The following is a 20,795-nucleotide window of genomic DNA, read 5'->3' as shown; positions in this document are numbered from 1 at the left end:
ATCCTTCAGAATCAAAATGTACGTTGAACTTGGAGGTCCGCATTGATCAGACAGAGCTCTGGCAGTGGAATCCACAGACAGACTGACTCAAAGACAGTTCGACAACTGCCAACACGATTGCTGGGAGCTCTGCCAAAGAGCCAAAGGCTGGGATTACCACCCAGTGCCTGGCATCCTAGTCCTTGTGTTTGAAGCTTTCTCTCTTATACTTCATCCAATATTTTTGTTTGGCTCAAAAGCATCAAGGATTCACAGATTTTTTTAGATCATTAAATGTTCTTATTTTCAAGAAATGTAACATTAGTTGTAAAAGAGCACACTTTTTCTCTGCAGTGTAAAGAAAATTTTGGTGACTTGCTTTAAGTTCAAATAGAGAAATCAGCATTAAAGTCTCTTTAAATCTTTATTTTATTAGGTTACTCTTCACCCGCAAAATAAGAAATACATGTTCATAATATGAAATAATTTAGTGTTTCACTGCATCATAAACTCTTAGAAAACTGGTCCTTTTTAGAGCTCTAATGTCTTGGTTTTCACATGGCTCTCGAGGCTATACGTGGGTCAGTTGGCCCCCGGGTGCGAAGTGTGGTTATAAGGAGAAGGAGGTGCTCAACTATTTCCTTGAGTTACGAGGAAGCAGGTGGGCAGAACAACCTCCTGAGTTACAAGAGATGTGTGCTCCTGTTTCTCAGGGCAGTGTCCTTTGAATTTGCCCGCTGAGTTGCTAGACCATCAGGTATGTGGGGTTGTGGCCTGTAGGCAATTCATCTGCTATTAGGCAAATTCTACATTAGGAATTCTTGGAGTCATGTAGAGAAACCAGTTTTTCACCCCACTTAAAACTGTGCACATCCCACATGGAAAGCTTACCTTGGGATCGCGAAGGAACAGAGCCTTAAGAATCAGCGAGTGAACATCCCCGATGAGTGGGTAATGCATCAGAAGGCCAAGACAGGTCTGGTAGTTACTAGAGATCACTAAATAAAAGGAAAAAAAAAAGCAATTGAGAAGCAATGCTGTTTCAGATATCTGCATTACTAAGAGAAACAAAATTAACAAGTTAGATTCAAAGAAAGCAAACCAATAACTCGACTGATTTGGACAAAAGGAAATGGGGAGAGGGGATCCTTACCAAATGGCCTTTGAAGCAGCACACTGTACTAATATACCAGCACTCATCGTCAGAGCGGTGTTGGAAGGAAGAGCCTCAGATATAGATATGTGTGTGCGCTTGCAACACAAATAAACTCTTAGAAGCATGCACATTTATTGCCATTTATATGGCTGTATTTAAATGTCTCTAGTTTTGCTGCTTGGAAATTAGTAACAAAAATCTTATGAATGGGAAAGAACCAGCTTAAAATTCTCATAAAATATTATGTACCCTGATTACTATGCTTCACAACTTACATATGTTACATTTATTTTTTGTATATATAAATATTACATAGTTCAAAATTAAAGAGAATATAATTTCTTCCAATTATTTGTTTTCCTAAAGGTAACAAGAAATTTAGGAAAGATATTTATGCAGCATTTCTTGGAGGAAAAGTGTCAAAATCTTCATAGATAAGCCTAACTGTGTTCCTTAGACCGTCATTTAATTTTTTTCCCCCCAAATCAACCTAATTATGGCTGCAATTATTAAACACATCTTTTCAGGCAGGTCTATGTAAACTACTTCATTTCTTGGCAATCCATCTGCCACTGCTGTCACAGTTGCGCCCATTAGCGACTCTTGTTTTGTAAGCCAGGCTGACGGCCTCGGCAGCATGATTGTGAACAAACTTTACAGTTGCAACTTCCTGTGGTTGTGACTGAATCCTTTTCATTAATCAGAACGGTTAGCTGAAAACTATTCCGTAGGAAAACAACTGTGATTCACTAGAAACAACATAAGTCACAAAATAATTTTTTTGTGATCAGAAATACCCTTGACTCTTAGGTTTTTCTTTCCTTCTTCTGCTGGGAACATCCCCCTTCCCATGAACATTATGGAGAAAGGGGACAGGACTGGGCAAAATGAACAATTATAATCTATGTAAGGAACCACTTTATCATCTTCATTTCCTTTGCTGATCTGACAGCTTGTAATTTCATACATCTGCTTTCATTTGTGAAGTACTCACTTATCCTACCCTTTCTTTATCTGTTCAGACTCTTCTTTTCTTATTTGTTCATTTTATCATACTCACATTCAGTTGCCTGTTGTCTTTTTTACTCTAGAATTCAAAAACCTAGGGTACTGAGAATAGTATAACATTTTCATGTCCAGTTTTCTTTGCAATCTAACAAATAAATAAAACTTAGATAATCAATTCATTTTCTAACTCATAAAGTTATTTTCCCAAATGCTATAATGGTTATATATTAGTAACTGGCCCAGGAAGAATTCTTGTATGTTTTGTAAGACAGGCAGGGGAGTTTAGTGGAAATGGTTCTGGGCTCGGGATTCAAAGATGTGGGCTTTCATCCTGGGACGCCACTTGAAAAACGTTTCATAAAGTTGCCTGGAGACTCAAGGACATAACCTAAGTGACTGATTTATAGCAGCCGCTCAAAACCTGTTGGGAGTAACCTCTCAGCGCTTAAGTTCAGTCATTTGGAAAACAACTTTCCAATTTAAAAAAAATTTGCCTGCCTACGTCATTCATTGCAATAATCATTTGTTGAGCACCTAATGCACGACAGGCCCTACGTTAGGAGGCGAGGCGGAGATGAACAAAACGCAGTCCTCACCCTGGAGAAAATTAAAGTACAGAGGGCAGACGCGTAACAACAAGCAGTTGTTACCACTATTACTATGTCTAAGATGATAACGAATTGCTGAAGTCTTTCCGAGACCAGGCCCCATACCAAGAACGTTACCGGAATCGCATTTAATTTCTATGACAATCTTATCATAGGGTACAATTATTATTATCCCTGTTTTACAGATGTGAAAACTGATCCTTGGAGGGATTAAATCATTTGCCCAGGTCACACAGTGATTTGGTGGTGGACCAAGATTTGAAATTCAGAAGTCTAGTGGCAGGGTCAGGGCTTTGTCTGAAAGGCCATTGTTTTGAAAATCAAGTGACATAATGGATGCAAATAGAAAAGTCAATTAATGTTAGTACTCTTGTGTAGTAGTTTTAAGTAGCTTGGAAGATCAGATTAACCCAGTGTGTAAAGCAGCCTGACATAAGTAGGCATTTATGTGGAGGGACCAGAGCAACAATCCTATGTTATTACAACTTGAAAAAACTTTTGAAACTATAGGAAGCTGTAAAATACATTTTACAAATACAAATAAAATACATTTCACAAAATAAGGGAAGCTAAATAACATATTAATATTCTACTTGCATAACAAACGAAGGAGCTAACGTTCTTTCTCCTATCCATCCATCAATCCATCCCTGCAGTCACTGAATATCATGTACGTTTTCTGAGCATCTACAAAATCCCGTGCCAGGCAGTAGCACTAGGGATATGATGGCGAACGAGTCTGAGCTGTGAAAGGTAGCAGAACATGGCACCCTGAAGTTTGGCTACAGGGGTTCAGGATGCGCCACCCCCAAATATGCCCCTTTGGTATACTGACTATTTTGAGCTGGAGAGGTTTTCTCTGAACTCCTCTTATCTTCAACTCCCTACGTGCTCCAAAAGGAACTCAACTGTCATAAATCCCTGCAGACAAACTCTGTCACAAAGATACCTTGCATCTATTCTTCTCAGGGTCCATTCATCTTTCCTAAAAATCATTTACTCTCCCCTAAGAGGCCTACATCCCCCCTCCCCTTTATCTATTAAGGTGGTAGTTAATCCTGAAATCTAAAGCTATCTCTTTGAGGGTCGCTCATTTTCCCCTGGGTATCTCCCATATGTACATGAGGTATACATGTTAATCAACTTGCCTGCTTATCTCTCAATCATTTTGTGAAAGAATCTCAGAGGAAAACCTAACTGGGTAGAGGTAAGGTTTCACCTCCCTCTTGCCCCCTGCCTTCAGATAATGCCATCTCTAATTTCTTAATGAAAACTTGTACTTTTCATTTGCAATTACATGTGCCAGCATTAAGTCCCTTTTGAATAACTGTGTCCAATTTAGCATACTCAAAAGAGAATAATACAAGCTATTTTAAAAATAAGATAGTAGGAATCTGATAGGATAAGAATTTAGTTATGATCTTGGCAGCAAATTTTTCTTGAACTTGAAAAACTAATCCACCACACTGTTCCTTCTCCAGTGGTTATTCTATCGGAGCAGGGCAGTGACACAGGAAAAAAAAGTGAAAGACTAAAAAAAAGACTGAGTTTTGCTATTTACCTACATTTGAAATCAAGGATGTATATGCTTTATTGAGAAGATCATATGGTTTTTATTCTTCAATTTGTTAATGTGGTGTATCACATTGATTAATTTGCAGATATTGAAAAATCCTTGCATCCCTGGGATAAATCCCTCTTGATCATGGTGTCTGGTCCTTTTAATGTATTGTTGGATTTGGTTTGCTGGTATTTTGTTGAGGATTTTTGCGTCCATGTTCATCAGTGATACTGGCCTATAATTTTCTTTTTTTGTGGAATCTTTGTCTGGTTTTGGTATCAGGGTGATGGTGACCTCATACAATGAGCTTGGAAGTGTTCCTTCCTCTGCAGTTTTTTGGAATAGTTTCAGAAGGACAGGTGTTAACTCTTGCACACAAGGATGCACACAAGGATGTATATGCTTTAAAAACAAAGTACTAAAGCCACACTCTGAAGCGCTTATTTAGGGAACATTAAGACAAAGGTGAGCGGCGTTTAGGAAAACCTATGGAATCTGAAATCAGACGATCTAGATTAGATCTAGATCAGAAGGCTGGCTAGTCACTTACTGTGGGTGTGAATTTAGGCAAGCTGCTTAACTTCACTAAACCCTTATTTCTCTCGTTTATAAAAAGTGTTTACTCTATCTGTAGGGATTCTGTAAGAACGGCACGGATGTGAGGTCATGTGCTTCCCCATCTTGCTTGACTCTTGCTAAATAAATAGCACTCCCACCACCTGAAGCAGAGCTGACTTTGCTGCCTCTACCTTTAAATCAGCGGTCCCCAACCTTTCTGGCACCAGGGACCGGTTTTGTGGAAGACAATTTTTCCACGGATCTGGGGGCGGGGGTGGGGGAGGGATGGTGTGGGCGGTAATGCGAGCGATGGGGAGCGGCAGATGAAGCTTCACTCGCTCGCCTGCCGCTCACCTCCTGCTGTGCGGCCCGGTTCCTAACAGGCCATGGACCCGTACCCAGGGGTTGAGGGGCCCTGCTTTAAAGGGCCTACAATTGTTCTGGAGTGGTCTAAGGGAGTTGGTTTAAATAGTTTCTCCAAACCAATACCATATGCTAACACATATATATGGAATCTAAAAAAAAAAAAAAAATGGTTCTGAAGAACCTAGGGGCAGGATAGGAATTAAGATGCGGACATAGAGAATGGACTTGAGGACACGGGGAGGGGGAAGGGTAAGCTGGGACAAAGTGAGAGAGTGGCATGGACATATATACACTACCAAATGTAAAATAGGTAGCTAGTGGGAAGCAGCTGCATAGCACAGGGAGATCAGCTCCGTGCTTTGTGACCACCTAGAGGGGTGGGATAGGGAGGGTGGGAGGGAGGGAGATGCAAGAGGGAAGAGATATGGGAACATATGTATATGTATAACTGATTCACTTTGTTATAAAGCAGAAACTAAGACACCATTGTAAAGCAACTATATCCAATAAAGATGTTAAAAAAAATTAAAAAAATAAAATAAAATAAATAAGTTTCTCCAGTAGTAACAAACAAAAAAATAATGAGCTCAGTAAAGATAACCAGAGACGTGACTGTTTTGAGAAACTTTAAAGCAATGGGACCATTAGCTTATGTCTGAGTCAGAGTTAACTATACTTACAACTGGAACATTTTGAAGTGAAACACTAGTCAAATTATTTCATATTTAGATATACCTTCTCAAGGTAACAAGATGGACTAAGAACAACTACCATCTCTAACATGTTAAAAAAAAAAGTCAGTAAGCACGTATAATGTGCGTACAATTTGCCATATACAACCACACCCCAGCACTGAAACTCAACCCTCCACCACCTCCATGTCACTCTTCGTCTCTCCCACGTCAAGTTGTATCAAAATTTTGGTTAGAACAATTTCTTGAGTTTTCATTTTTATAACCAGGCAAATGTTATCACAGCTGAACAACACAGTATATCGTGACTACTCTTCCTTTCTTGTATAGCCTCTTTCCTTTCCTGGAATTTATAACTGCCTGCTTTTTCATTTGCTTTGCTGTTTATATTTTTAACATTAATTTAATCTTAAATGCTCCCCTAGTCATATAAATCTCCCCTTAATACTTTTTAAAAATTCAGATGTTTTGTCAGTTTCCTTTTTTTGAGGAAATTGCTCATGAGGCCTCTGGCCTGCTCCCTCACCCTGAGGATGTCTTTTACCTCTTGCACATGTTGTATCCTTATTTCCTAGAGTACCTACCTGCTTCTTTCTCGCTTTTCTCTCTCATTTTGGTGGAGCCCATCTCTCCAAAAGCTTTATGCTCAGGACATGAATTTTTGAAAACTTCTCTGTTTGAAAGATTTTATTTTGACATTAATTAATAGTCTGGTTAGGTACAGAATTCTAGGTTGGAAATACTTTTCCCTGAGATTGTTGGGAGCATTGTTCCAGAGTTTCCTGGCTTCCAGTTGAAAAGCCTCAAACCATTCCAATTCCTAATCCTTTCTGTGATCTGTTTTCTCTTCTCTTCCCCCACATTGTTCTGTAGATCGATGATGAATACCTTGGTTTGCATCTGTTTTCATACATAACAGGTCCTTTCAATTTAGAAACTCATGTTCTTTTGTTGAACTAGAAATTTCTCGTTTCTTTGATGATTTTCTCCCTCCCATTTTATTTTATTTTGTGTTTCTTATTCCTTCCTTCCCCCCTCCCTCCCTCTTTTTCTTCTTCTTTTTTTTTTTTTTTTTATAAGAAATCATGATAGCTAGATGTTGGATTTCCTGGCCTGGTCCTCTAATTTTCTTTCTTGCTTTCTCACGGTTTCCTGTGCTTCTTTCTGGGACACTTTTTCAATTTTATATTCCAACCACCTATTTCCATGATACTTTATTTTTCAATTACACTTTTTCCTTTGAATAATGTATTTCCTAGCTCTCTGAGAAGTTTTCTCCTCCCTGCACAGTCTCTGTGGCCTCCAAGTTGCTTTTTTCCTGGTTGCTTGTTTAGATCTCTGCTTTCATGTCGACGCTCTCCTCAAACGTGTGGTGGTTTGGGGCTACCTGCTCGTGTGGAGGAGTGAGGCAGTACAAAGGTATCTTGAAGACAGCTGTGTGCGCATAGCTGGGTGGGTTTGTGAATGCTGGGGGTTGACATAGGTCACTCTTGGGCCACCCCAAGCCTTTTCTCTTGTGCCGAGATTCCCTCAGAGAAGATTCTCCCAAACTCTTCCCGGAGGGAGACAGTCTAGCTTCGATGTCCTGAGAAAGAAGACTGGTGGTTCAACGGTCAGTGAAATTGCCTGAGTCCCAGGTTCAAAGACCCTCCACTTTACCACCCGCAGAGGAAAAATCCTGAAGGTACAGTTGGAGATCTAGGTGTAACTTCTTCTTAAACAGACTTTCAACCGGTTCTCATTTTTTAGTCTTAACTCCTTCCCTCCCCCTACCAATTTCCAGAAGTACCCAGCACTGCCAATTTCTACACTTTTAGGAATTCTATGGGTTATTTCGTGGCTTTCTCCATTATCAATTTTGTATTTAGCTTTCTTGGATCTGATAAGTCTGTTTTCACTCACCCATCTGTTTTCCTGCTTCCAAAATTACCCTAATTGTCTCCTTCCTAATTCTCTGTGTCCTATGGGTTGATGCTATTTCAATGGGGTTTTAGGAGCAATGGAGGTAAATGCAGGACCTTAATATAACATCTCATATCTGATATCCTTATCACTTTAATGACATTTCTACTGAGCACCTGGGCAGGTGGATTGAAGGGAAAGAAGAATCTAGGTGGGGAGGCAATTGGGTGGAGAAATGGGGAAATAAGTAGTCAGGAAGCAAAGATCACCATCTTCCTTTCTCTGTGCATCAGACAGAATGGCCCCAGTCACCCTGCAGGACTATTCCCCTTCTCCTTTGGCAGCAACACGTGGACATGGAAGCTTGAGTATTCCTGGGTAAGATTCCAGTGACGCATGTAATTTTGCTGGCTTTTGCCCATAAAAGGTGTCCTAGAGTTCCTGAATCCATCTGTCATATTGCTTTCCAGGGCAACAGAAAACTGTGGAATGGGAGTAAGTGTGTGGAAGGGTAAGATTACGGTTCAGGAGATAAGCCACTTCTTCCCCTTTATAGAAGGCCAGGGTGGGGTATCAACTACTAATTTTGAGCATGGAATAGAATTTCAGCAGGAAAATAATTCTTTTCTCATATCTCTATTTCTAGAGTTGTGTAAATTAAAATTCTTTTGAGGCAAAAAATAGACATTAAAAAGACAATATGACACAGTAGAAGGGGCAAAATCCAAAACACTGACACCACCCGTGCTGGTGTCGATGTGGAGCAACAAGAATTTTCATGCATTGCTGGTGGGAATGCAAAGCGGTACAGCCACTCTGAAAGGCAGTTGTGTGTGATTTTTCAGGCCTAACCACAGGCAATTAGAAAGGTATGAGAGTTAATTTTATGTTTCCAACTCGATCGGCCTAAAGGATGCCCAGATAGCCGGTAAACATGATTTCTGGGTGTGTCTGTGAGTGTGCGACTGGAAGAGATGAGCACTGGATTCAGTAGACTGAGTGAAGAGATCCACCCTCGTCAATAAGTGGGCATCGCCCAATCCGCTGGGAGCCCAAATGGAACAAAAAGGCCTAGGAAGGGTGAATTCTCTCTCTCTTTGGGCTACGATGTCCTGGATACTGGAGTTCCTGGTTCTCAGGCCTTTGGATTCTGGGACTTACACCATCAGCCCCCTGGTTCTCAGGCCTTCAGACTTGGACTGAATTATGCCACTGGCTTTCCTGGTTCCCAGCTTACAGACAGCCGACTGTGGGGCTTCCAGGCCTCCGGAACTGTGTGAGCCGAATCCTATAAGAAATCTCCTCTTCTCTTTCTCTCTCTATATATTCTACTGGTTCTTTTTCTTTGAAGAACCCCAATACCAAAGGCTTTCCCTGACAGGCCTCACAGGGGAGAACTGCCCTCCCCACTCCAGACTTGGTACACAGCCAGCACCTTGCACCCTCTGAAAGGAGCTGCAATCAAGGTCTCAGGCCAACTCATCGGGCATGATCTTCCACATACTTATATTCCAAGCCCCAGTGCCTTCATTCTTAGATCTCTTTATCTGAGGCCTTGGGCAGTGGTCCTCGTCAGGTGGGGGCAGGAGGAGGAAACCGTGAAGACGCCTTCCCTCGTGTGACTTAGTAGTCGGTCTCTTCCACTCCTCGCCTTTCCACCTCACCTCCCGCCCTCTGACACCGCCACCATCTCAGGGTCCATAAGACTGCCAGACTTCTTCGCTCAGGGCTCCCTCAGCAGTGAGAAGACCACACATTTGTGCTGATCACCTGGCCCTCAACCAGTGTGCCGTTCCGTGGGTGAAATGGAACAGAGGGCTTGGCGTTTTCTCCAGGTTTTGACCCCTGCTTATTATACCACCACAGTAAGTGACTAAAGGCTTAACTCTTCCATTTTTGACTTGTTGCTTTAATTGGCTACTCCGATACCTAGAAGCTCGGCTCTCTCTCGCACCCAGCTCAGCTGAGCTCCTGACATATACCACACAATCCAGCAGTCGTGCTCCTTGGTATTTACCCAAATGAAATGAAAATTTATGTCCTGTACACAAAAACCTGCACACTGATATTTATAGTGGCCTTATTCATAGCTGGCAAAATTCAGAGGCAACCAAGGTGTCCTTCAGTAGGTGAGTGGATAAATAAACTGTGGTACATCCAGACCATGGAATAGTATTCTGTGCTAAAAAGAAATGAGCTATCAAGACCTGAAAGACATGTAGAAAACTTAGATGCCATATTACTAAGTGAAAGAAGCTAATCTGAAAAGGCTACATAATGTATGATTCAACTATATTTCAATCTGGAAAAGGTAGCACTATGGAGACAATGAAAAGATCAGTGGCAGTCAGAGGTTAGAGGGGAGAGAGGGATGAACAGGTGGGGCACAGAGGATTCTTAGGGCAGGGAAATTACTCTGTGTGATATACAGGGGTGGATACATGTCATTGTACATTGGTCCAAGCCCACAGAAGGTCTAACACCAAGAGGGAACTGTAAAGTAAAGCACGGACTTGGGCGATGATGCTGTGTCAGTGTAGGTTCATCGACTGTAACGAATGGGCTGCCGTGGTGAGGGAAGCTGACGGTACAGTGGGCAGTGTGTACGTGGGCGTGGAGGCAGATGGAAGGTTCTCTGTACTTTCCACTCAATTTTCCTGTGAGCCAGAAATTCTCCAAAAAGTAGCCTGTTTTATTAAAAAAAATCTAAACATTAAAAAAAAAAAAAAGACAACGTGCTACTCTGGTACATCAGCCTAAAAACATAAAGTAATATAAATGGTACACGTGTAACCCAAAGGGTATATTAATATCTACATCTGAGATGGTCATAAAAATAACTGACAGTATTTAACGTCTGAGAGGAAAGAGAGCTGGCAGTCAGGAACTGTTTAAACATTCCTTCAAAAATAAGACCCCCAGTTTGTGCTTTGATATAAACTCTGTGGCACATCACTGTGTGATTTGGGAGAGTCTTTATTCCTAGTCCCTGAGGTTGGGTAAAGCTTTTCCAGACAAGACAAATACATTCAATTTATAGTTGAAATTAACTGCATTCTGATGAACATGCTCTTAACGAGAAAATAGAGAAACAGAAATTCTGGGGTAGGACAGATGGAAACACTGGCAGATAGACAGATAATGGCTGAGGAGTAAGGGGAGATCTAAAATGAAATAAAAAGGAGCAATGTTTTGAACCACAAAGAGGACATAACTGCCATACCAGGCCGGGCTGAGAAATGACTAAGGAGACCCCTACAGAAAACCTAGGAAAATTACAGTGCAGTACCATGTTGATGCTGGCTGAAAAAACAAGGCAGAAAGTGGACAGAAGTGCCAAAAAGAAACTTTTCCATTTACAAAGTGTTCAGACAGAAAGTCAATTAAAAGAGACAATAAACATTTGCGAGATGGTTAGGAAAATCTACTGTTAAATGGATTTGATTATAGTGTTTTAGCTATTAATACAATTTACAAGACAAATAAAAGGTATGTTACTTTGTAAATTAGAGAAAATGTTTTTCTTTGATACTATTAAAAAACAAAATAAAAATTTAAATAAATAAAAGATAAGAAGCAAAAAATTGAGATACTTAATTTAAAAGTAGACAATGCTTTCTTTACAAAAGCCACGTTGAAAAGAGCTTCTGGCACCTGTCCTCTCAGCACACGAATCCATGCCCTCACCCCAGGTCTCTAGAGCGCCCTTCTGTCTGAGATCACCCCCAATACTAACCGAGCACGAGAGGAGTTTCAAATGCTTTGAGGGGCAGGGAAGAACGGTAACATCGGCCCTGGCCCTGAGGAGCTGACAGTCTAGGTGAGAAAACGAGGCGCACACTCACAGGAAAGAACAATATAAGACAGAGTGTAATTAAGTGCTACGTTGAGTGGCATTGATTAAAATCTTATAGGACTGTAAAAGCGAGAGGTCAGTGAGGGCTAGGCTCATCAGGGAAGGTTTGGGGCGGGGAAGCTACTTTGCCTGAGGCGTGAAAACAGGAGCAAGATTTAGGTAGGTAAGGCCAGGGGAAGGAGGGGACCACATGAGTGACTTACTGCATGAAGTCAGTCATTAAAAAAAGTGTGAGGAGAGCAGGGCTATTTTAAACTATTATAGGAGTATAATATGATTATATTTCCTTATCTCCTAACCTTTATTTTTGCATGTAATCTTTTTTTTTAACATCTTTATTGGAGTATAATTGCTTTACAATGGTGTCTTAGTTTCTGATTTATAACAAAGTGAATCAGTTATACATATACATATATCTCCATATCTCTTCCCTCTTGCATCTCCCTCCCTCCCACCCTCCCTATCCCACCCCTCTAAGTGGTCACAAAGCACCGAGCTGATCTCCCTTTGCTAGGCGGCTGCTTCCCACTAGTTATCAGTTTTACATTTGGTAGTGTATATATGTCCAGGCCACTCTCTCACTTTGTCCCAGCTTACCCTTCCCCCTCCCCGTGTCCTCAAGTCCATTCTCTAGTAGGTCTTCGTCTTTATTCCTGTCCAGCCCCTAGGTTCTTCATGATCATTTTCTTTTTTTTTTTTAAGATTCCATATATATGTGTTAGCATACGGTATTTGTTTTTCTCTTTCTGACTTACTTCACTCTGTATGACAGACTCTAGGTCCATCCACCTCACTACAAATAACTCAATTTCATTTCTTTTTATGGCTGAGTAATATTCCATTGTATATATGTGCCACATCTTCTTTATCCATTCATCTGTCGATGGACACTTAGGTTGCTTCCATGTCCTGGCTACTGTAAATAGAGCTGCAGTGAATATTGTAGTACACGACTCTTTTAGAATTATGGTTTTCTCAGGGTATATGCCCAGGAGTGGGACTGCTGGGTTGTATGGTGGTTCTATTTTGTTTTCTAAGGAACCTCCATACTGTTCTCAATAGTGGCTGTATCAATCTACACTCCCACCAACAGTGCAAGAGGGTTCCCTTTTCTCCACACCCTCTCCAGCATTTATTGTTTCTAGATTTTTTGATGATGGCCATTCTGACTGGTGTGAGGTGATACCTCATTGTAGTTTTGATGTGCGTTTCTCTAATGATTAGTGATGTTGAGCATCCTTTCATGTGTTTGTTGGCAATCTGTATATCTTCTTTGGAGAAATGTCTATTTAGGTCTTCTGCCCATTTTTGGATTGGGTTGTTTGTTTTTTTGATATTGGGCTGCATGACTTGCTTGTATACTTTGGAGATTAATCCTTTGTCAGTTGCTTCATTTGCAAATATTTTCTCCCATTCTGAGGGTTGTCTTTTCGTCTTGTTTATGGTTTCCTTTGCTGTGCAAAAGCTTTTAAGTTTCATTAAGTCCCATTTGTTTATTATTTTTTTTAATTTCCATTTCTCTAGGAGGTGGGTCAAAAAGGATTGTGCTGTGATTTATGTCATGGAGTGTTCTGCCTATGTTTTCCTCTAAAGAGTTTTCTAGTGTCTGGCCTTACATTTAGGTCTTTAATCCATTTTGGGTTTATTTTTATGTATGGTGTTAGGGAGTGTCCTAATTTCATTCTTTTACATGTAGCTGTCCTGTTTTCCCAGCACCACTTATTGAAGAGGTTGTCTTTTCTCCATTGTATATTCTTGCCTCCTTTATCAAAAATAAGGTGACCATATGTGTATGGGGTTATCTCTAGGCTTTCTATCCTGTTCCATTGATCTATATTTCTGTTTTTGTGCCAGTACCATACTGTCTTGATTACTGTAGCTCTGTAGTATAGTCTGAAGTCAGGGAGCCTGATTCCTCCAGCTCCGTTTTTCTTTCTCAAGATTGCTTTGGCTATTCGGGGTCTTTTGTGTTTCCATACAAATTGTGAAATTTTTTATTCTAGTTCTGTGAAAAATGTGCATGTAATCTTTTTTTTTTTAAAGGAAGATTTATTTATTTATTTATTTATTTATGGCTGTGTTGCGTCTTCGTTTCTGTGTGAGGGCTCTCTCCAGCTGCGGCAAGCGGGGGCCACTCTTCATCGCGGTGCACGGGCCTCTCACTATCGCACCCTCTCTTGTTGCGGAGCACAGGCTCCAGACGCGCAGGCTCAGTAGTCGTGGCTCACGGGCCCAGTTGCTCTGCGGCATGTGGGATCTTCCCAGACCAGGGCTCGAACCCGTGTCCCCTGCATTAGCAGGCAGACTCTCAACCACTGAGCCACCAGTGAAGCCCTGCATGTACTCTTTGTTTTTTTTTTAAATGTATTTTTTTTAAACGCATTGTTTACTTTATTTATTTATTTATTTTTGGCTGTGTTGGGTCTTCGACTCCGTGCGAGGGCTTTCTCTAGCTGTGGCAAGCGGGGGCCACTCTTCATCGCGGTGCGCGGCCCTCTCACTATCGCGGACTCTCCTGCCGCGGAGCACAGGCTCCAGAAGCGCAGGCTCAGCAATTGTGGCTCACGGGCTCAGCTGCTCCACGGCATGTGGGATCTTCCCAGACCAGGGCTCGAACCCGTGTCCCCTGCATTGGCAGGCAGACTCTCAACCACTGCGCCACCAGGGAAGCCCCTGCATGTACTCTTAATCCATATAATCCAGCAAAGAATCCACAAAGCACTTCTTACAACACATAAGTAAAAATGTTTCTAGTTTGATTAAAATATTTGGGAATAATCTATGTATAATAATTCTGCTCTGTATCTTTGGAAAAGTGAAAGTTTTGTTTGAAGAGTAGCCACTTGACCTTCATTTCAAAGGTTAAATTTTAAAATCTGTATAGGTAATGTTCGTATTGCTTTTTTTTCCAATGTGAAATTTTACTTTTACTTAATAAAATCAAGGCAGGGTTTGAGGGATGCTAAAGGTGATGTGAGGCCCAGTCCGCCTGACACCAGCCCTGTGGCCTAGAGCTCGTTTCCTAACCTCTCAACACGGAGGTTGGGCTCCAACTCTGACGCCTCATAAGAACATGCTGTTTCTACGAAATTTATTAAGTGGTTGAATATTATACTTGTCTGACTGAATTACTTTCAAAGAGAAAGAAAGCTTTATTCAAGGTGAATAAAGAAACTTATATGAATACTTTTGTTAAAAATTAAATATGAGATGCTGATGGTGAACTGGGTAGAATGAGAACTAAGCAAGGACACTGGGATCTAACCCCACACACTGACTGTGATTGTTTTCAATCACTTAACTGCCAAGGGCATTGTATTAGTTTGCTAGGGCTGCTGTAACAAAGTACCAAAAGATGGACGGTGGAAAACAACAGAAATGTATTGTCTAATAGTTCTGGAGTCTGAAAGTCCGAAATCAAGGTCTTGGCAGGGCCATGGTCCCTCTCACATCTGTAGGAAAGAATCCTTCCTGCCTCTTCTAGCTTCTAGTGTTGGCAGGGTTTGCTCCTTCTGAGAGCCTCTGAGGGACAATCTGTTCTATGCCCTTTTCACAGCTTCTGGTGACAGCTGGAAATCCTTGCGATTCCTTGGCTTGTAGACGCATCACTTCAATCTCTGCCCTGCCTTCATATGGCATTATTCTCCCCATGTGTCCTCACACTGTGTTCTCTCTGTGCAGGTCTGTGTCCAAATTTTCGTCTTCTTACAAGGACACCAGTCATATTGCATCAGAGGCCCCCCACTCCAGTAGGACGTCCGCTTAACTACTTACATCTGCAACAATCTATCTCCAACTAAGGTCATACTCTGAAGTACTAGGGGTTAGGTCTTCAACTTATCTTTTTGGATTTAATATACAATTCAATCCATAACAGGCCTCATTACCTGAGCCTGTAAAATCAGGATTTTAGACTAGATGTGGTGGATCTGAACTGTTTTTTGGGTGACATATTCCTTTGAGATGATAATGAAGGCTAGACATCCTTGACTCAGGGAAACACACACCTACTGGATATTTTGCAGAGCATCAAGATGAAGCCCTCCACTGAACCGCTAGGAAGCAGGGGCCCCAAGTAAGGAGTGCCGTCACTGAAGGAAGGCTCTTTAGTTTCCACAAGAGCAACATTCCTTGAGCTACAAATACATCACCTCTAGCTCCAAGAGAGCACACGTCATGCCCAGAGCCTTGTACAGCGGTGTTCGGTTAAAACTTTTTGAGCTTGAAGACGACTGGGTGTAATGGAACATCAGCACTCTGGATGCCCCAGGCAGGGCATCATGAGTCAAAATCCACGGAGATGGAATAAAAACTCGACGCCAATGTTCCATTTGGAATGCACAGGGTGGCAAGTTACCCACCTTCCTCTTGTTCTTGACCCCGGCCTAAGATGTGGGCTCATCTGATCAGTACTGCCCTCCCATGTGTTCTGCCCGATCCTGTTCTGTGTCTTCTTCCTGCTACTCTGCCCCCTCCCAATCCTCTCTGAAAAACAATGCCTTCTCCTTTGAGCCTTGCCCTCCCGACCACTGCTGCCCCTGCGACCTCCAGGGGTGATGGTGGGGGGCACCTCGCTCCCTGATTCTGTCTGCGAGCCATTGCTTCCTCTCATTCCATAAAGACCCCTCTTCCTCTGAAGGTCATGCCATGTATCTATACTTCCATCCTGCCCCTTCAATAGTGTCGTGGAGGCACCAGGATGGCTGGCAAAGAGCAGGCACTCAATAAATACTGGTTGAATGGTCGATGCTTTGAATAAATGATTGACTGAATAAAAGTTGTTTCCTTGGTCACTCTTCTGCATTTATGGGATGCTTCCACTGCTGGCCTCACTGTGCTTCTTCTATACCTTCTCCTATCATGATTCTGGATGAAGTGTCCCTGGAGGACCAAACAAAAAGCCCAGCTCCTTCCCAATCCCTTGATCTCCTCAGTGACTTCCTTCCCCCTTTACTGACTTTGACCACCCTGGTCACACCAAGAACTGCTCCACGTCCTCTTGTTTGACCACAACCTCTGATGCTTTCAGCTCTCGCATGCTCCCTGTAAATCCCTTGATACTCTGATTCTGTAGCAGTCTCTTCCTGGCCACGCTTCTCTCCCTACACATCCTAAACCGCTCTCTTAAGATGTACTCAACGCCCCACACCTCCTGCCTCCTTTCAGCTGGACATGGGCCTCACGTGAAGCCTGGATTGCGATCTGCCACTTTGGGTCTTGCCTGGTGAGCATCAGCGGGTGCCACTGCCCACGTGTCTCTGCAGGCTCTTCAACAGCTCGCGGGCTCATGCTAGGTCTTGGGCAGCCACCTTCCCAGCGCTTCCCCGTCACTCCCCTGAAGCCCTGCCCTGCCCCATTCACAGCAGACAGCCTGGCCTCGTCCTTTATCAGGCACCTTCTCCTAGAAACCGGTCTACTTCTGAAACCTGCCTGGTGCCTCCTTCCACAGGACTCCCGACCTCACGCCACTTCCTGGTCTAGGCCCTTGTTTCTTCAGTTATTTCACTCAAAAAATATGTGTCAGGAGGATTACTACGCACTGGGCCCTGTTCTAGATGCTGGGATACAGCTGGCAAACCAAGACAGACAAAATCCTGTCTCTCACTGGTGGGTGGAAGAGTGGGTGTGAAGAACAAATCATAAACAGTAAAAACTTCAAATAAACAGTATAATTCAACTTTTCATAAATCCTACTCACAGAACAGGAGGGAAAAACTAGCGCTGACCCTTGAAGGAGGAGCTCAGACTGGTTTGAGAAAGACATTCTCCACCAGCTCTCCCACCTCCAGGTGCCCTGTTTCCCTCTACAGGCAGCCATCAAACCTTCTTGGTCCCCACACTGACCTCTAGTTACATCTGTCTTCCTCCCTTCCCTGTTGACTTTCTTTAAAGATTAGTCTGCACATGCTCTCTCTGCATTCTTTCTTTTTTATTTAGTTGATTTTTAATTGAAAATGTAATGTGTACATAAAATAACAACAAAAACTGTAGAAAAGGCTATTGTAGTTCTGAGCTGTCCAGTTACCCTTCAACCTACCGTAATCCAGATTCTGCTCCCGCAGTCCGCTGAATCCACTTCGGTAAGGTCTCCAACGACTGTCCCTCCACAGGTGGACCTTTCCAGCCTTACCTTACTGTACCTCAGCACTCCTGACCCCTGTTACTTCCCTCGCTCATATAACACCTTTGTGAGGTTACAACATAAGCTCTTCCTTCTCTGGTGCCTCTTAAATACTGATATTAAATACCTTTGCCACCTTCTCTTTCTGTAAGCACCCACCTTAGCTAGACTGACCATATAATTCTTATGATCTCTATGGGATGCCTCTGAGAGTGAAAGAAGGCAGTATGAATAACTATTACTCTTGATTAGCAAGCGTAAACTGAGACTGTTCCATATAAACTGGGATATATGGTCCCTCTGTTCTTGGGAGATCACATCCACTGTTGCAGCTTTAACGAACATGTACCTATTCACCATTTGCAAAAATAAATCTGTAGCCTTGACACTGACAGTGAGCTTTATTTTCCAATCTTCAGGTACTGATTTCTTACAGACAGCTCAAATTCAGCATGGCCCAAACTCAATCATACCCATTCCCCAAACCTGCTAATCCTTCTCTTTCCTCTCCAAGTCGTACAGATTACTCAGCTCTCCAAGCCGGGGCTCATGAGGGAGAACTTCCTGTCCTCTCGCACCCATTTGATTTAATCCCCAAGACGTGCTGACTTCAGTTCTGAAGATTTCTTCAATCCACTGTTTTTCCCTTGGACTCTGGTCATAACTTTTTATCTGAGGTCCTTGCTCCAGTCTTGTCTGCTTCAAGTCTATTTGCACACGGCTGCCAGAGTGACCTAACACTGCCCACACTGCTGCTTTGAACCTTTCAGCAGTTTCCGGTCACCTCCAGGATAAGGACTCTCATCACGACTCATTCTCTTGACTCCTTCAGCCTCATAACCGGCTAGTCACTCTCCCTTTGCACTCTCAGGATACCAGACAGTCGTAGAGACACACATACACGACCCCCCATTAAGCTGGCTCTTACTCCCTAGCTTCTCTGCTCATGCTGTTCCTTCTGCCTGGAACGCAGATCCCTTCTTTCGCTCGCCAACATCTATAGCGTGCTCTCTAGTCACACAGCCTGCCCGGAGGGGAGCTCGGTGCCCCTCCTGTGAGCTTTCACGCTGCCCATCTATACCTCGGCCACAGTTCCAGACGCGTCAGTTTGAAATTAATGACGTCAGTCTCTCCTACTAGTTGGTAAACTTCCTGAGGACAGGGGCAGTGCCCCTTAAATACTTAATAAATAGTCATCCTAGTTTTAGGAAATCTCATCCACTGTTATGGATTTAAATAAGCAAATTTAAATAACTTGGACTTCATATTGAAATAAACAACTTCATTACTCCTGCATTTTTTCACTTGTGCCTATGTGTTTTATAAGGTCATCAGAGCAGGGATTAAAAATGTACAAAGGCTTCAGCTGCCAAAAACTGCAAGTTTTATTAAATTAATTTTTAAAAGCAGATCTTAGCACAGGAAACAGGGTGATTAAATTAAAATATCGTTGTGATGCACCAAAGTAAGAAAAGAGTAAATATTCAAATGTTTAAGACTACAGAAAATCAGAATACATTTCGATAGTGGTTTGACTTGAAAAATTTTGTGAAAATATTATCCAAAAGCATTTTTTTAAATAAAAGCGGCTTCTCATTCCTTTTGTTTTTTATTACTTACATTTTATAAAAATCATACCATTTTTAAATGGGAGATTAGCATTAAATATTCTAAAATCTATCAACAGTATCCCTCAAATCTACCCAAACATTCTTCTCTACTTTCCAGATGTTTCCTCTTATGATTTCCATGTTCTTCTCGGTTTAGCTCTGACTCAGAAAGAAGGAACTTTTCACTTTGTATGTCAATACCCAAACTATCTGACCTTCAAGGCACAGAAGAAAACCACAAGTTTTGGATAAAATGTGGTGCTCCTGTCACTTACTCATTCAAGTAATTTGGGGGGAATTTAAAAAGTATAATCTAAAATTTAAAGAATATTATTAGTGTTACCAGAGGCATAACAACAGCATCTGGCACAACTGGCATTTAATGAACAAAGAAAGAGAACCACACAGCAATTTAACAGTCAAGATTATGAATGACTCCAAATAGTTTATGTTCTTCTGACAAAGTCCTACTTTTATGGTAGTTTTTTATTTCCTACTTCATCATCCCTTTGTGCAATCTTTCCTAATTATATTTTGGCTTACAAATCTGGTTTTGTGAACTGATTATTTTTTTGAGAAGGAAAACAATTTGAAGTATTTTGAAATTTAAAACATGCTTTGCTATTTTCTTCAAGCGGAGGATTATCAGACCATTCCAAAGGGTTAGGCACTGGCTTTCCAGCTCAGCAAGCACCCTAAGGTAGATCTGATGAGGTGGGAATACATCTGCCATTTGGCACTCCACCGAGAAATACATTTGGCCAAAATATAACTGAGAAGAAGTTAAAATATCTTTAAATGTAATATTTAATTTTTATTGGCAAGTTGTAGATACTATAAAAACAGCTCCAAGCTCCTGATAAATATTCCTGAATACTCCCTACCTGTCAGAAGGTGGAGCTCTAAACATATCTGAAATACTGGTTTTTTATATGTATGTTTCACAAATGTGCGTAATGACGAGGTTAAAGCAGGAGTAAAGTCTTTAGAAAAACGGTTCTGAAGAATATTTCAATTCTCTCAAGATAAAATCACCCACATCTCCCAATATGTACATGGTTAACTAACAGAAAGCATATTTAGTATGTTCCTTTGAAACGTCAATATACTGCCTACTATAAAAATGTAGGTATGGTAATTCAAAATAAAAGATAAAGTGTATTTAAGAAACACAGTTTAAAAAATCAGGACCACTTAGTTGAATGTCAGCAAGGTCATTAACACTTACAAGCATCTCGGATGTAGAGTAACATGGCTATGAAGATATAATCAACCAAACTCAGGCTGAGGCCATCTGCAAACAAGGCATCCCAGACCACCAGAAGATCCTGCAGGGGGAACTCTCTTCCAAACAGCAGCCGTACCCACCGTCTGGGAA

General features: G+C 41.8%; 1 protein-coding gene across 19 annotated transcripts in view; it reads right to left on the bottom strand.

Moving 5' to 3' along the window:
- TBC1D5 (TBC1 domain family member 5) overlaps positions 1-20,795 on the bottom strand; it is a 535,839-nt gene that overhangs the window by 125,398 nt on the left and 389,646 nt on the right. For all 19 annotated transcript variants that reach the window (XM_082459259.1, XM_082459266.1, XM_082459256.1 and 16 more), the window contains 2 exons: positions 20,646-20,788; positions 871-977 (listed from right to left, as the gene is read on the bottom strand). In XM_082459259.1, coding sequence (XP_082315385.1) covers positions 871-977; positions 20,646-20,788 — 250 coding nt within the window. The remainder of the gene's footprint in view (positions 1-870; positions 978-20,645; positions 20,789-20,795) is intronic.

The sequence above is a fragment of the Balaenoptera physalus genome (assembly GCF_965194825.1).
Source record: "Balaenoptera physalus genome assembly, chromosome: 4".
Classification (NCBI taxonomy): Eukaryota; Metazoa; Chordata; class Mammalia; order Artiodactyla; family Balaenopteridae; genus Balaenoptera; species Balaenoptera physalus.
This window is presented reverse-complemented; position numbering and strand designations above follow the sequence as displayed.